The 18,636-nt window shown below is 35.7% G+C and overlaps 1 protein-coding gene and 1 long non-coding RNA gene across 2 annotated transcripts in view; both read left to right on the forward strand.

Moving 5' to 3' along the window:
• The window catches only part of LOC134796505 (uncharacterized), a 363,632-nt gene that overhangs the window by 4,705 nt on the left and 340,291 nt on the right, over positions 1 to 18,636 (forward strand). The gene's annotated exons all lie outside the window — the stretch shown is intronic.
• LOC134796158 (microtubule-associated protein Jupiter) overlaps positions 4,289 to 18,636 on the forward strand; it is a 166,639-nt gene continuing 152,291 nt past the window's right edge. Inside the window, exon 1 of the mRNA XM_063768142.1 lies at positions 4,289 to 4,443. Within this exon, the coding sequence (XP_063624212.1) occupies positions 4,385 to 4,443 (59 nt within the window). The 5' untranslated portion in view covers positions 4,289 to 4,384. The remainder of the gene's footprint in view (positions 4,444 to 18,636) is intronic.

The raw sequence follows: 18,636 nt of genomic DNA on the forward strand, positions 1-18,636 counted from the left end.
AAACGATACAAAATTGCCTATTTATAGTAATGATGAATTTTGTTCAGCATGGGCACTGCGCATCGTCTTATAACTCTGACCACAGACGCAAGGAATTTTCATTCGGTTTTCGTACGGAATGACAGGTGAGAAGGGGACGCCGCTCTACAAATGCATAGCGCTGTCTCGCTTGCACATGTCATTCCGTACGGAAAATTCCGAACGTCTGCGGCCAGGCTAGCGACTTCCTGTTCCCACCTGGGCATTTCCATTTAAAGTTGTACCATGACTCACTTGACGAGTTGAAAATATAATTTGGATTATTTGGTACTTTTTTATGTAATTCTATGAGTAAATATATTCTACTTTATGAAACACAAAAGAGAATCGTCATATTTTTAGCATAAACCAGTTAAAATTAATATTTAATAGGATGAGGGAGGTTTTTTGCGGTCCGTTTGGTTACAAATGGTTTTTGATATAGTAAATAAAAGACATACTTACTTGAAGCAAATGTTTTTATGTTTAAAGCATAATAATGTTAATAAACAACCTAAAAACAATCACCATTAACCAATTTAGAACAAACATTTTACATAAAAGGGAATTTTAGGTGGTTTGGTTACGAGGTGGCCCCAAATCGTACGTTATTTTTAGGTTTACTAAATAGTTATTGGCATGAATGCCATGTGACGAATAACAATCATTAGAATTAACAAAACATAGTGATTATTGTCAAAAAAATTAAATATTTTAGCTTATAAACTTTGAATAAACAATAAAAATACTTTTGAAATCAAGGGGACATTTCCAAATGGACACCCATGTAACTTAAGGGACAAAGTAAAGACGAGATCACAATAATTAAAAACTTACACATATACTTAGCGAATAAAAAAAAGGAGGCCTAAATATGTAAGTAAGTACTAAAATCAGTAGATAGAGTTTTAAACATAAGGAACTCAATTTTACTTAATAAAATATGACTTATTAATTGCACATGAATTAAATAAGTATAGACAAAGTCACGGTAAAAATTATACATATTCAATGTGCGTGCGACTTTACCGTGTCCGTTTGATTACATTTTTCTAGTCCGCCTATATGTTACGCTTAAAATTGTAACCAAACGGACGTAACGATTTGTCTGATCCAGAATTAAATCTATTCAAAGTAATACAAAACTAACCGCAATGTTCAACTGTATGAAACATAGTTTTATTTAATATAAACAGTGTTTTAGTTACTTAAGGTTCAAGCTGCATAAACAGTTGAACAAAACGGACAAAACATTGAGTAAACTTACAGGTCACACGCCAGCACGCCTTGGAGGTTGCGAATTGACTGTTTTAAATCAAATTTGACGTTTAAACAAGCTTCATCTATGGTCACAGGGTTTCCAGGATGTAAAAAAACCCTAAAATGTTGGTAAAAAGTATTTCGCTAAGTAGCGAAAACTGCGTAACCAACCCGGACTATGTCCGTTTCACGATTTCGCGGGGACAACGTTTTTATCGAAATTAAACCCTATTATTGATGTTTTTAAAGCTCTTTTTCACCAATAACACATTTTTCAACATTTAAACTATGCCAGGAATGCATTACTTGGTGTTGCCTTCATAGAAAAAATATGTGTAAAAGTCCATCAAAAATTTAAGTCGGTGAAGGGGACAGTACTACGGGGTCATTTTATCATATCTAAAAACCTGAAATATGTAAAGTGATTTATTGTGCATTAAACTTAATAAATGATGTGTCTATATAATATATTTCAATAAAAAACATCATTTGCCCAGTTAAAAAATTCGTCTTAAGAGTAAATCGCAAAAAATGTAAGGGGACATGCGAAAAACTCGAGGGTACAACTTTAAATGGAAATGCCCACCTGTCATTCCGTACGGAAACCGAATGATAATTCCCATGGTATAATAATATACTCCGCCTGGTACTCTATTCCGAGATTCGCGTATGACCTAACTGACACGGGCCTACGTCATCATGCTGTTTACAGGTTCTCAAACTTTAAAATGTGGGAGAATTTTAATCAACGGTGAAAATTATTTTAACGGCATTAATTTTAAGTTATTCATGTAGAAACATAGTAAAATAAAACAAATCTAATGTATTAAATTAAACTTTATTTATCTATACAAGAGAAACGTTTGAAAAACTAATTCACAGTTACACATTAATTACCAAGCTTACGACGTGAAAAGTTTGGAAAACACTGCGACTGCTGACACTGAGCGAGAAGGAAATAACAATTAACACGCGTTCGACAAGGATGACGGTCAGGGCATGAAGTTATCTAGATCCGAATTGTCAAATGTGACAGTGCTATCCTGTGTTGCCAATAATGTAAACAGAATTACCCGAACGTCTGAAATTTCTTTCGTGAATCGGAAGATATTGCTAACGAATAATTAAAAATGACGTGTTATTGTAAAATTTAAGATAAAATACATATAAATGAAAATTATAAAATTTTATAGAAATATTTTAACTTATTAACCATAGGTATAATGTATCCATGTAACATGTTATGTTGAAATAAAGTGGCAATGTTATTGTGACGTAGGCCCGTGTCACTCTGGGAATAGAAGACCATGTTTTATTAGACCATGATAATTCCGAACGTGTGCGGCCAGGGTAAATGGTGGCCGGTCGTCGTCGGTTTATTCATTATTTTTGGGTTCTATTGTACTGATCATAGCTGAGTGTGCTCAGAGCATAAAAAGGTCAACCACGGCGTTGCATGAACAAGAGATTTCCTTTGGCAGGATTGGTCCTTAGGACCCAAGGATGGATTTAAGAAGTGGAGCCACCCAGATTTTTGATGCAGGTGGGGGGGGGGGGGGGGGGCTATCATTTTCAAGTAAATCAAAGATGTTGACATAGATTTCATCTAAATCGGTTCAGCCATTATTGATTCCCCATACAATCTTACGTACACCTTCCTTTTCACTTTTAAGAGATTTTTTTTTAATAAAAACTATTCTATTTTCTTCCCCGGGACTCAAAATATCTCTATACCAAATTTTATCTAAATCGGTTCATCGGTTATTGAATCCCCATACAAATTTCCACCTCCCTTATTTTATGTGTTTTTACTTCGGAATGGTGTCATTATGATATCAGAAATGAATTCGGCATCCCCGATTTATACGAAAACGATACCAAACTTGGCCTAGTAGCTTAAATGATATAGATATCAAGATCAAGTTGAGAGCCCCCCCCCATAAAAAATTACATCAAAAATCTCGGTGGCTCCACTTCTTAAATCCATCCTTGGGTCCTAAGGACCAATCCTGCCAAAGGAAATCTCTTGTTCACGCAACGCCGTATTTTAGGCCCAGCACCATCCGCTATCAATTCATGGTAGATATTATAACACCTATGTCGCTCAGTGATTCGGTTCAATTTACTTTACAAAAAAGCAATTGAAGTACCTACACATATTGGGCCAAAAGGTCAATATGTAATTTCGACGGACGCCGTTATGCGTTAGAGGGAGCCAGCAATATTGTTATCTCATTTCACCTCATAGCTGCGTCCCATAGATTGGGCTTCATTGAGAACTTTCCCCTTTTTTGAAAGTCGGTAAAAAGATCACTACTAAGTAATGTGTAGTACATACTCTCGATAAAGGTACAAGTACAAATTGGAACATAGATTGGAATCCGGCGACGTGTAGCCACCTAAGCCACCGCAGACGACACCAGTGGCCTATTTTATAAAGCTACAAGTTACAATTTACAAGCGGAAGTCTCGTTCTAGCACATAGGGTTAGAAAGAGACTTCCGCTTGTAAATTGTAACTTGTAGCTTTATAAAATAGGCCACAGAAGGCCTACCGCGAACCGCGTTCGACGTGTTGACTGCCTCCTAACTTGATGATTGCCGGTATGGGTCCACCTTGATGGGGTTCTCTGCACATACTAATGCCAGTCCAGTACAGTATTCTCGATCTAATCTGGTCCTTTCGACTCATTTCATCATACGTGCCTCTATGTACAGCGAGCAGCAAAATTGCATTGAATTAATTCATAAAGCTAAGCAATTTTGGAGCTTGATGGAGGCGAAATGAGTAATACAAATACACAAACACATTATGATATTACATTATTCTAAGCAACCGACACCACCTACTTATTTCGCACCCACGTTTTCTTCGTCATAAAATTATTTCGCAGTCCGACATATTGAGTCGTTCGTACTGGCACGTTTTATAAAACATAGATTGTCATAGTGTCATCTTAACGCAGTATTGTCATAACATTTTTGGCAGTTAACATCCGATAAATGGTCATTTGACCATTCAAAAAGTTTCAAAATTAAATACTGTGTTATTTTTTCATGTGTTGTGTAGTTTCGTGTTAAAATTTTCAGTTGAAATATTCAGTGTCATGTCTTCTACTCTTATCTTCGTGGGATACCCGGAGGATGTGAAAGGTTTGATTACAAAGTAAGTCATTTTTTACCGCAACCTACAAGATCGTGATGAATTAGTGTGGTGATCTGATAAAAGCTCAGTATTCAGTGTCAAATTTGCAAACACGTTAGCCTTAAGTTAATGTGTGCTTTTTTTTTTAAATTGGCATAATTATGATCAACATGTCCTATTTTACTGTTCGCAACAATAAAGTAACAAAGTGGGTAGATGGTAGAGATCTCTATTCTCTAGGCTGACTAAGTGAACAAACATCACTCTATCCAGATATTTTAGACAACCTATAAAATGGTCGAAAAATCGAAAATCGTTATTTGCCTCTCTATCTCTCTTGCATATGCAGTATAATTTGCTGTATTTGTATACTGTAGGTACCTGCTCTTAGCATTTATACAAATAATTCCAGTATTTAAGGACTATTTACAATTTACGAGAAGATGTTATTTAATTCCTGTTGGTAAGCACTAAGCAATTGAAACAATCAAGACTTCATTTATTAGCTACATATTCCATTCTCCTGTCATCGTTAAAGCGTAGGAAGTACCATCGTAATTGGATTAAACCTGCTTCATATTAAGCCTTTGTTGCCGTTTTAGTTTTGTAGTGAAATAAACTTGCTGTAAATTAACCTAACAATCTTGGTTACTACACTTTGTTTGCTTAGTTTAGTTAGAAAGCTTTACAAATAAAGTCAATAAACATATTCAAAGCATTTTCATTTCATTTCATTTTCATTTCATTTCATTTCATTTCATTTCATTTCATTTCATTTCATTTCATTTCATTTCATTTCATTTCATTTATATATTTGTTAATTGCGCCTTTGAATATGTTAATAGTTAGTGTGCCTTTCAGACATTGTAAGCATTTAAAAGACAAATGTAAGGCGTTTAATTAATACAGTTTATGAATTTTCCGAGTAAACTGAAGCCAAAGCAGATATTATTTGAATCCAAGAACCTGTTATGGTTTATGACGTATAGTAAAAGTTGGAATTGACAATGTGGGGGTTTACATATTTTTTGTGTCGATCTTCCTTTAGTGACAAAATTATTCTTAATCTCGTCAGCTTAAAGAAGCATAGACTTTGTACCTAGAAAATAGTGAGAAATATTGCATTTATTTCATGTACGGAAAAGTTACATTTTATGATGCTTTCTTATGAATAAATACAGGTGATTTAATTTATTTCCTGTTAATTTTTTACTCTACGTGCTTGCTGAAGTGAAAATTTGTAAGTAGATTTTGCCATGCTAAATACGAGTCTATAAAGCTATTTGAAACGCATGCTTTGTTTAGTATCAATCAATCTAATATTATCGATGCTTTTATTTAACTATACACATTATAGATTTTACCGCAGCACGCACTTGCAACAAAAACCATGTTTGCTGCTTTGTAACTAATGTATAACACAAATAATTATTTTTGTCTCCTGTAAATATTCTTTGTTCGAAAAGCTTGCCGTGTCCTTGTTGATCGTATTACGCTTTTAGGAGGCGCGCCCCCTTGTAAACTGGTCGGTACCTAACTCTTGCGAGAATGGTACCTTTTAAACTACCTAGTTCAACAAATTAAACATAATGAACGCGTCGCTAAAGATGTTTCATGGCGCCAGGATTTGTTATGCAGTGTTACAACTCTAAACTCGGGCTAATTGAAGAAGTAGGCAGGTTGATATTCATTTAGGCCAGGCGGCCGTAGGCGGGCTTTGCCTTGTGACTACCAAGTAAGGTAAACGGCGAGCTTGTTTGTGTTTTAATGGTTTATTTGTTCAAATTAGGAGCACTTGTGTAATAGTTAGGACAGTAATAACTCCAAGGTTTTGGCGAGGCGCACTTAAGGATACGAGATTGCACTGTTTTGTTTGAAATCTGAGACCTGAGTAATCAAGTCTTCTTAAGGGGATAATATAAAATTGTATTACTTACTAATGGCTAAAAAAATGTACTATTTACTAATTAAACTACTAAGTAAATACATGTTTTGATTTTGATGTAGGTAAGAATTTTCACGGGTGGTCTTTAGCCAAGAAGTTAATTTTCATAGCCATCATAGAACTTAGTAGGGTTTGTAGTTTGTATGCATGGAGGTTGGTAGGTTTATGGGCTTCTATTTTCCGTAGCAGACTGTACATAACTATAAATTCGCCGGGGAGTTTTTATCAACAATACTTATGCCCACGCGGATATAACTACATTTTAAGACTGCGTCCAGCCTTTTTAGGTCACAACATATTAGGTAGGTATATTAGGTAGGATGTAGGTATAACTATAATTCTTGACATTAAACACTAGAGGTAATAACGGCGTAGGTATATCATAGTACAGACAGCATCATAAGTTCTTTAATAGAAAAGAGAGACATTTTGAAGGAGAACTGTAGAGATTTTTTTGTATTTGGAAGAAAAAGAATATTAGAGTATACGAAATAGGTACTTTTGGCTCATGCTTTCATCATTGATGCTGACTGTAGTTACACTATACTACAGCTTATAGTGACAAACATAAGATATAGTGTAGTGAGTCATGACGTGATTAGCTGACTATGATCACTATGATAAGCATCGTCATATAACGACTACCTTTACAGTCTTTACACTTTTAACTATCGAAGTAATCAAGGTCTTCTTTCCCTACAACCTTTGACTAGTTTGACTCAGTAATAATACTAATAATCATGACTATGCGTACCTACTGCAAAAGTACGTTGTACTTGTTGTTACACAATACAATTACTGTTATCATCATCATCATTTCAGCCTATATACGTCCCACTGCTGGGCACAGGCCTCCTCTCATGCGCGAGAGGGCTTGGGCTATAGTCCCCACGCTAGCCCAATGCGGATTGGGCTAGCGTGGTAATTACTGTTATGGTTACTTACAAGTTTATTATGATATCTTCTGTAACATAATACTGAAAATTTTACTACACTAAGGAAAAGTTTTGGTCACTAATTTACAATGCTGACTCGAGAATGTAGTATTGGGTAGGTATTCCAAAACCGCCCGGTCCCCGGTCTATCATTTGTGATACGATTTACTATTACGCCAGACTGACAATCGTCGTCTTACCATTGGTGATTCGCCTCGCCTGCTCCACAATTGCTCAGGGACTCTAAAACAATAGAATTGTATCCTTCGCCTGTCCCTAGATTAGTGTCTGTTACATTTGAATTGGCATTGTATTAACACTTTCTATTCATTGCGATATCCGTCGCAATTTTAAGCATTCTCCTGAAATTATCGGCAAAAATGTGGCAAACCTTTCTGGTTGGTCTTTAGTGCTTTTTTACCCAATCATGGAAAGTACAGGTGGCGCAGATCTCACAAGTCACGTCACACGATTTCCATGGACTTAAGTAAAGCACTGTTAAGGTATAAAATTGATATAGATTATCCAAATCCAAACACAAGACAGACAAGAGGTTAAATAACTGTCAAGCAAATTTAAATGGCTACAAATATAATGACCACCAAAAAATACTTTGGTACCCTAAATAAAAAAATCATGCTTACCAAAAAAAATTACTGAACACCAATAAAATAAGGCCTAAAAATAGAAAAGTACCACCACTTTAATTACGACTGCACTTCAAATTGTATTCAAATACCAAATATATTGAATGATCACCAAAAAACATGGGTTAGGTTAGGTTTAAACTGTGACCCTTGCAGAAAAGAAATGCTACTAGAAAAGTGGGTTAGGTTAGGTTTGAACTGCGACCCTTACAGAAACAAAATGCTACTAGAAAAGTGGGTTAGGTTAGGTTAGAACTGCGACTGTTACAGAAATAAAATGCTACTAGAAAAAGGTGACTAAGTGGATTAATTAATTTAATAGGATAACGATATATTAAATGTTTGCACATTTTTAATTAAAATGTTAAAAATAGAAAAGTACCACCACTTTAATTACGACTGCACTTCAAATTGTATTCAAATACCAAATATATTGAATGATCACCAAAAAACATGGGTTAGGTTAGGTTTAAACTGTGACCCTTGCAGAAAAGAAATGCTACTAGAAAAGTGGGTTAGGTTAGGTTTGAACTGCGACCCTTACAGAAACAAAATGCTACTAGAAAAGTGGGTTAGGTTAGGTTAGAACTGCGACTGTTACAGAAATAAAATGCTACTAGAAAAAGGTGACTAAGTGGATTAATTAATTTAATAGGATAACGATATATTAAATGTTTGCACATTTTTAATTAAAATGTTACAATTTTTGTGATCATTTACTATTTTTGCGTTTACAATTATTATTTTGGAGCCATTTGCTTTAATAGGATAGCAAGATTTAAAAATTTGGTTATCATTTTACATTAAAATGGCGTTCTAATTTTGGTGGTCATTTACTATTTTTGGGTTTACAATGATTATTTTGGTGTCATTTTCTTTAATAGGATAGCAAGATGTAAAAATTTGGTTATCATTTCACATTAAAATGGGGTTTGAAATTTGGTAATCATTGACTATTTTTGGGTTAATAATGATTAGTTTGGTGTCATTTCCTTTAAAAGGATAGTAAAATGTAATAAAATTGGTAATCATTTCACATTAAAATGGTGTTATAATTTTGGTGATCATTCATGATTTTAGGGTGGTAAAATAGATTTGTTTGGTATTAAATTTTACTAAATCTGGTGATCAGTTAAATAGCAGCCAATTTAAATTCACCAATACCTATCCCCTAGTCTAGCCCTTACCACTTAATGAGGGTTACCCTTAAAAAATAACCATACGCGTTGGCGTATCGTATAACAGGATTAGGTGGCTGACAGTAACAGGATCGCATCGGGTTCCAGGAAGCCCTGTGCGCCGTCTGCCCGCAGCTTTGTAATCGAATGCAACGCCACTGCATTGTCTAAGGCTACAACATATGCATATTGCTTATAGGTACATAGTTAGTCGTATCTTTGACTACGTAAGGAGACAAACACTCAAGTATTTTTGAGTGTTTACTTTATTGCAATTTAAATCGGGACGATGTTTTTAGGATCAGGATCCATTCCTTAATTATGTAGGTAAGCGGAAACGAATAGGTATCGCCATAGCCGGTTGGAAAAGTGAACATAATTGTTAGTGTTGTGCGTCGACCGAGTGACATCCCTAGCGTGCAAAACGTTCAAATTGATAAACAAGACCAAGTGCGGGTAGTTCAAAAAACTCGCCCAGCTAGAAGATGTATCAACATCTAACATCATCATCCGTCACATAAGTCTACTTTAGCCAGTCTTTCTCCGAGACCACGCGGACGATGAGCTGCTGTCCTCGATACGTCGGAGGTAGTTTTAAAACTTAAAGTTCAAGTAAATAATTACGTGTAAAAATCGTACGGTAATCAAATGCTTTTAACCTCCTGAGTCCCGTTGTCCTTTTTAAAGCACATATAAAACAAACAATTAGGAACCTTATTCATAACCAAAGGCATCATAACCTCCCGAAAGAAAAATAAAGTTCTGACGCAATAAGGTTGAGATTTTAATTCTTTGTGTCGGGGACTTAGGAGGTTAAAAAAACAGTAACTATGAAGACCTAACGTATGAACAATGTTATCTCCCAAATACCTACTTTATGGCCAAAGCTTCTGGAACGTGCGTCGACCGTCACGGGCTGCGCAGCCGCATCTACTCATAATGGGTGATTTAAAACGGTTACATGTTAAGATACATACATACGTACATACGTCGTTTTACTTGGGCGGGTAATGGAGGCGCGCCCTCGCGGAAGCCGATCGCTATTACATGGTCCGCTACTCGCAACTGCGGTATTGGGACCAGCCATCTGCAAATCCTCATCCCAAATCCTTTTGTAAAAATGTTGTCTGTGAAAACAAAAGAGTAAATATTTACGTTTCTTTAATTTAACCTTATATACATATCAATACTACTGAAAATGACTACAGTTTGCAGCTAAATTGCCTACTGAGAATTTGAGAAATGCGATTTAGATCCCTTCAAAATTAACTTGGCATGTCGTTGATATATGAACAGTAAAGCGAACGTACGTCAGTATCATATTTGCCTTGTCGGTACCCCTAGCTTTTAATTAGAGAGGCGAACACAATGGCTATAAAGCCGATAGTGTCAATTAGTGACCTGCATGGCTTAGAGATAGGAACCTTCTGTCTGTTACTGACCACGGGGCATATTGACAGCTTAATTATATTAGGGAACATGTGAGTATAGTAGAACCTCGATTGTCCGAACTTTGATTATCCGATCTCCCAATTATCCGAACGCCGACTTAGTTCATTCATCCGAACTTTTGTACAGTGTATAGTGTTTTATATTTTAACGTTAACCTATAACGTGCTGTAAAATAATGACGATGGTTGGACACATTTATGACTGGAATTCATAAAATAGCCATGCAATTTTGAAGCCGTTTTTATGTAAAAAGGTGTTGTTATTTTTTGATCTTGTGCCAAAAATCTCACAGTCCAATTATCCGATCTTTTGATTATACCTTCCTCTAACTAGCCTCACTCCCAATTAGTTCGTTTAATCGAGGTTCTATTGTATCTAGGCTTTTACATAATTTGAGTGGTTGAATCCGAAACGAAATACTTTTCCTGAACGTGCAGATCATTTGTTCCTAGCTAGCAGAGAAGACATGAAAGTTAATTTCGAATATTTGAAATCGTTAACCTCGGTGCTTAGTGAAAGGAAAATTCGATATTTATTTTAGGTACGTCGTGAGAGCTCATAGATTTTCCAGCATCTTGTGTTCGAAGATAAACAATTATGCTCCTGTCTTGTTTGCAATGAATAGCGATTAAGTAGAGAAATGAGGTAGGTATATACTGACTACAACACAAAATGGTGAATTCCACTTTAGATGAAGATTTAATGTTCACAGATATGCAAAATATAATAACAAAATTAGTGTAAAGTATCTCAATATTCGACGCAATAAAATCATAATTTCTAAACAAATACATCACACTATAATGATCTAGGTACTTACTTAGATATGTAATGGTAGGTAATTACCTTCCTAATTAAATATATAGGCGTTGGAGTTCACAGCGATATAACAACATTTAGGAATAGTATTTATGTCTGACTGATTAACGCATTGAATTATTTTGAAAATGCGTAGATTTCCGACTGTATCGCATCTCACTGCCTTAGAGGATATAACCAACGGAGACGCCATGTCTATAATTTTCGGTACAAAATAGTCTGCCGTTTTTTGCGGGGGAGGGGCACATCAAATGTATAGGTACGTCATGTCAGATACTTAAACGTCAGTCCATACATGTGGTTGACCATTGCCCGCCTATTTTCGACAGAGGGGAACGCCTGTTAATGACCACTCCGTTTGGTTATATTCTCTAAGCGCACTGCAGACGAGGATGCTCGACCGCCCGCAGCAGTAATTCTCGCCTTGTCCGAGTGGGTGTCTGGCAGCCTCTAGGCTAGCCTTTCATGTTACTAATTGTTAAGTTCAATCATTTAGGTTTCTGGTCGATGTATCGGCGATGATATCTATCTACGTTACATTGAGATATGACCATAAACTATAAGATCCCATATAACCATTCCAGTCGCAGAATCACAAAGTGGTAACTAAATGTCAGATGTGTCGTAACAGAGTCCACACAATGTGTCTAGAATTGTTTCGAAACAAAGTGTCGTCGCCGTGTCTACACTTTTCCGTAACAAGGTGTCGACACATTTGTGTGCACTTTGCGTGCGGTTTGCGACTAAATCTGACAGCAAATTTGTGACAGCAAATGTCAATATAAAATACCTCTTGAAAACCAAGGTTTGTCAAACTACTATTAGTGTCTCGTGTGCTCGTAATTCTAGTAAGTCATCATGGGCAATGCAAATGATAATAATCGACCGAAACCATATAAACACCCAACACCCGTCAACCTTTTACAGAAAAGTTTTTAAAGAAATTCAATAAGCTACTTAGGTCAGGCAACGAATGCTCCAAAAGTTGTAGAGGGAAATGCTCGGAACACAATTTTTGACTCCGTAACTCGGTTTGACAAGTTAGGAGGTGAACATATCAAAAGTCCCCGGCCGTAGCCCTTGAGCGGGGGGGAGAGAGGGGGCTTTGAAGGTCCCATTTTCCCGTTTTTCGATTATATCTCGGAAACTATGCATCTCAGCGACATGGCCACTTATACAAAATGAAAATTAATTTAATTTGTTACAAGTTTATTCAATCAATTTTTTCGATATGTTGAATAGTTTTTGAGATATCCGCTCTTAAAAGTTTATTTAGGGCTCTCAATTTTATCTTGATATATCTATATCAGTGAAGGTGCTAGGCCGTGTTTGGTATCGTTTTCGTATAAATCTGGGGTGCTGAAACCATTTAAGATATCACATTGACACCATTCCACAAAATAAAAATAAATCTTTTTAGGGTTCCGTACCTCAAAAGGAAAAAACGGAACCCTTATAGGATCACTCGTGCGTCTGTATGTATGTCCGTCTGAATACACAAAATAGTTCTTTACCTATAGATGACAGGAAAACCTATTAGAAATGTGCAGTCAAGCGCGAGTCGGACTTAATGTACGGAACCCTTAATACGCGAGTCCGACTCGCACTTGGCCGGTTTTTTTGAAACTCTTCTTGACGCTTAACCGCTGAACCGATTTCGTTGAAATTTGGTATAGAAATAGTTTGCGTCCCGGAACAGGACATAGGATAGATCTTATAACCAAAATCATCTTTTGAAGGTGTGAAAAGTGGCGTGGAAATTTGTACGGGAAATCAATAACCGCTGAACCGATTTATATGAAATTTGGGATGGTCTACATCTTTGATTTAGTTAATAATGATGAAAAAACATGACTTCAAACCTAAACTTAAACAGTATTAACTTCAAGAAGTCAATTTTGAATTCCCCCCTACACCTCATTTCACACCTTTAAAGGATGATTTTTGAGATAACTTATTATATCCTGTCTCGGGACTCAAAATATATGTGTACCAAATTTAAATTAAAACTGTTCAGCAGTTTAAGCGTGAAGAAGAGTTTAAAAGAAAGTATTTTAATAAGTTTATATGTTTTTACTTCGGAATGGTGTCAATGTGATACCTTAACTAAATTTGGTACTGCGAATTTATACGAAAACGATACCAAACATGGCCTCGTAGCTTTACTGTTGTAGAAGTCAAAATAAAATTGAGAGCCCTAAATTCTTATTACTTGGCCAAACTTGTGTAGAAGGAAAAGGTAAAATAAAAGTCTTCGGCAGGAATATAAGACACAAATATTTTTTTTTTTTGCGTTACTATTTCATTCATCAAATATAAACATACCTTGATTATACTATTCTAGTGAGATCCTCATAGATAAACAAAAACATTTACTTAAAAAATTACAAGGTCGAAATGTCACGGAACTTGTGAGAGTAATATGTGAAAAATATAAACTTTTATGACAAAAAAAATCTGGACACAATTTAAGAATCACCCAATTGCGTCGAGGAATCATCTGTATTTTTGCTTGTTTCATTACCTCCTCGCTTCTTTTTTGTCCTTTGTATTCTGTAGCAATTTGTTAGATCTGAAAATAAAGATAACTTGCGTCGTCACGGATGTCGATTTATAGGTTTTAGGGAGTGCAGAATTCGAAAACGATGATCATTTTATAATCCAAGATGGCGGCTACGTATTTTGTCATAAAAGTGGAATCCAAAATAGTCATAACGCCCCCTAAAACCTATAAAACGATATCCATGACGACTTTTATGACATAGTGCATGGCCGCCATTTTGGATTTCAAAATGGTCATCATTTTCTAAATCGGGGCCCCCTAAAACCTATAAAACGACATCCATGACGACTTTTATGACATAGTGCATGGCCGCCATCTTGGAATCCAAAATGGTTATCATTTTCGAAATCTGCGCCCCCTAAAACCTATAAAACGACACCCATGACGACTTTTATGGCATAGTGCATGGCCGCCATTTTGGATTCCAAAATGGTCATCATTTTCAAAATTGGGGCCCCCTAAAACGTATAAAACGACATCCATGACGACTTTTATGACACAGTGCATGGCCGCCATTTCGGATTCCAAAATGGTCATTATTTTCGAAATCGGCACTCCCTAAAACCTATATATCGACACCCATCTCGACTTTTATGACAAAGTGTTTTGCTACCATCTGCATGCAAGACATTTCTATTATTTTTACGTACAAAAATGGCCCCCTGTCAACTTTCAATCGAGATTTAATCGATAATTTATTCGATTAATATTCAGATTAATTCAATTTCAATCTATGTTAGGTCGACTAAACTAATCGCGATTAAAATTTGAGAATTAACTTTTTTTATTCCATTAATTAGTCGAATAAACAGTTAATCGATTAATGCCCATCTCTGACCACGGCATTTTTACACTTTGAGAATATCTGAAAACACATCAACACAAGGAGCCATTTTGCAAATCCAGTAACATACCAGTAACTTTGTTATTACTTTTGACAGCGCGTGTCATGTGTCAACACAGAGTCGACACAAAGTCGAAACATTGCAACTACTTTGTGACTGCAATATTTCTCAGCCTTGAACCATATTTATACATCATAATTAACAAGTTTCGTAGTATGTAAAGCGTTATTTCTGTTATTTAAGTATAGTATACGCATCGAAGTACTAAAAATGCTTCAAATAATATAGTTATGAACACAGGCACTGAGAAGTAAACAATTTCATTTCCGGCTAAACTAAAACAATGTGGTGGCGCGTTGATTATATTACACTTAGTTTATCAAATCACTCGAGCAGTTTAATTCCCCATAATAATTTAAGTCATATTGTAATATAAATGCAAACAATATATAATTACGTCTTGTAATCCGTTTTAGAGATGGCGTATTAATGTCACTTATTTTTATTTAAGTATTTTTCCATCTGACAGTTTCCATTTGACAGGAACAAAATGAACGAATGAACGAATGATTTTGGCATAAAGTAGTCGCAAACCCGAAACAATGTGTGCACACGGCGACCACACTTTATGTCACTTTGTGTCATGTGTCGACCCTTCCCCATTTCTGGTAACTGTGTCGACACGGCGACGACTCTGCGACTGGAATTGTGACCGAAACAGACGGTGTCGACACAAGATGTGTCAACACCGCGTCGTAACGGCGACTGGAAATGGTTGTATGGGATGTTAAGATAGGAACGACATTTATGAACTCAACGAATGTTATAAAGCTGGCTAGCTATACCGTTCTCGAGAACGTTCTCCTTTTTATATGGGAAACGTTTTCGCTAGGGTATATTTCTCATAAACGGAGAATATTATACTCTAGAGTATGTCATTTAAAGTTAGTACCTGCTGCATGCATTCAAGTGTTTATTCAGAATTACTACAAAATAGAGCAAGTTTGATATCGAGGGTCTCGATCAATTATCTCGATTTTTACCAAAATAAAATAATAACGTTGATTGGTCGCGATTAAACGGTGACTGCTTTTGACAGGAAATGAAACAATCAACGGTTGTGGGACCACCAGCCACGACAGACGCTAACTACCTAGATATAGTTATAATTATTACTTATAATAATACACAGACAAAAGTTTTATTATTATTATTATTTGTTTGTCCTTTCCACATCTCGGGACCATGGGGTCCCAGACTTTTGGGAGGTGTGCGTGGGGCCGAAGCCAACTGCGCAGAGGCCCTTTAAGACAATTTAATCTAAAGGCAAGGGATACACGTGTCGAATATACCATTATTATTATTTATTTATGTATTATATGCCAACGAATGAAAATATGTACTAACAACTGCAACTGTAAAAAAAAAACTTAAAAGCATTGTCACTTTCTCAAGCCGAATGGTTGGTTGCAAATTTGCTTACTTGGTCGGTTCTAGTTTTACTAAACAACATGTTTATCTTTTGCGTAATGATTAAAATAAACTGTATTTTGTAGGCTGTAAAGACGCTTTTTAAAAATAAAACTGAATAAAATACGAGGTTGAAAAAGTTACTTAGTAAGCGGATACCTTAGTGTGGCGCTAAGACCAATACGAGTGGTAATTGGACTATTATAGTCGATGACCACCTGTTATTATGCGCGACCATTCAAATAAGACCTCTTTGAGATTACAAACTAGAAGTTATATTATGTATATAGGTTCTATTTCAGAGGTCTTTTAAGAACAGTGGTTTGAGTACACGGGGCGGGAAATTAGTAAGTTTCACCTCCACTAATGAGGCTTAATACTGTGCGGTTTCATGCTACCATGGATGTTGCCTCAGGCAGCTGTCTATCTGTACTGCTTGGATTGCCGACATTAGCTAACGCTTTACAATTGCTACTGCAAAAAGTGTTAAGTTAATTCGTGTAACAATAGAGATTTGCGATAAAAGTATGAAACCTGCATTGTGGTGATCGTGCTGTGAACTGCACGATCAAAAAAGTGCTTTAAGTTTTATGCTTTTCTTTTATATGTATGTATTTACGAGCTAGATAGTTAAATTTTTAATACCTAATATAACAAAAACCAGTTGAACGCAATCAAGCTTAAATCCAGTCTGTAGTTAATCGTAAGAACTCCACATCAACAGCGCCAAAAGTTAAGTGATAGACCTATTAGGTAGCCCTTAAAGGACACTTAAAGTGTCCATTTTCCAATATTTGCGGTGCTGATACCTAATACATTTTCGCAGCAAAGTTCGCTTAAAAAACATTCTCGTATTAGTCAAATTTCCACCATTTTTTTTACTTATATGTATATAGTAGTATAGTTACATACCTAAGTATTTATGCAGCTCGATAGCGCCAAACAAAAACTATTCCCCCTTGCGTAATACATTTTAGCTCTAGAAATATTCCTAACTACGTAGGTACCTGTTTATCCTAATTATACCTGCCTTACACGTAAAGTAGAATTGTTTTTTTTTTCGCTTCAACCTGTTAGTTCGAATCGGAATGTTTTTGTTTTATGTAAGGACAATCGGAGTAAATGCAACTATGGGACTATTTGCATCTATTTCGTTATTCTCGAATAATGTTTGATCGAAACGCCCTCTATGTGAAACGTGTTATTCTCCAAGTAGCCTCAGGCTTTTATCACTAGGTGATGGGAGCTCTTTTAATTCACGAATTTAAAAAAGAACTTAAGTAGACGCAATGATTCTATTTACCCCGGTTGACCTTATTTCAGTGTTTCAAGTACCTAGTCTTCGAAGTTAAACTATTAAGTGCAAATTTTCGTTAGAGTCAAATGCCTCTCACCTTCTTTCTCTCTCTACTTCTAGTCCTCATTTATAAATTGAAACCTAGATAGATCAAATACAAAATATTATACCTACATATTTTTGGCCAAAAATTTATTTAACTTTCTGTTACCTACTTACTCAGATACGTATATTATTACTACTTTGAATTTCACAGTTAGGTACTGGTATTTATCTCAGCAAATGGTAAGTAATTCAAAAATATAAAGCAGAGAAAGCAGCATTCAAATATCCGTTACGTGATGCAAGTTTATTTATACCGAAATTTAACTAATATTTTATCTGAATTATATCGGTTGTTACGAGTAAAGAAAGCAGTCGTTTGTTTCGGTTTTACACATGTACCTACCTATTTTTTTCTAAATTGATTTATGGTGTGATTTAGCGAACATGCCGTGAGCATTCTTTAATAAATTATGAAAAGAAAGTACTTACATACTTACGTACTTTTATAGATTGAAGATAGAGCGATTTGGATAAGCCGATTGGTGTTATGTGAGTATTATATGGTATTATGTAAAGCCTTATTAACCGACTTCAAGATTTCAAAAGGAGGAGAATCTCAATTCGGCGGTATGTTTTTTTAAATGTTTGTTGCCTCAGAACTCCCTTCCGTACACATACCTTATTCTCAACAATTGGGTACTAAGTATATTCTTCATTCTTCTACATACGTCATTATATACGTATATCGTATCAAATATCGATATCGGTATGTAGGTATATCGCGTTCAAATCTTATGCAATTGTGTTTATCTAGTCAGATAATATTTTCTATTAAATAGTTTCTTTGCGTTCCCATTACATATTTATTCTTCTTCTTCTTCTCGTGTCGATGGTTTCAGACTGTGCGCGACCAGATGTCGCATCACGGAGGGGTGCCCCTTAATACGCCTAACATTAATTGTCATAATATGAATTCGCATAACATAATTGTGTATAACATTGAACAGGCATAATATTA

This window comes from Cydia splendana, chromosome 1 (assembly GCF_910591565.1).
Source record: "Cydia splendana chromosome 1, ilCydSple1.2, whole genome shotgun sequence".
NCBI classification, from domain to species: domain Eukaryota; kingdom Metazoa; phylum Arthropoda; class Insecta; order Lepidoptera; family Tortricidae; genus Cydia; species Cydia splendana.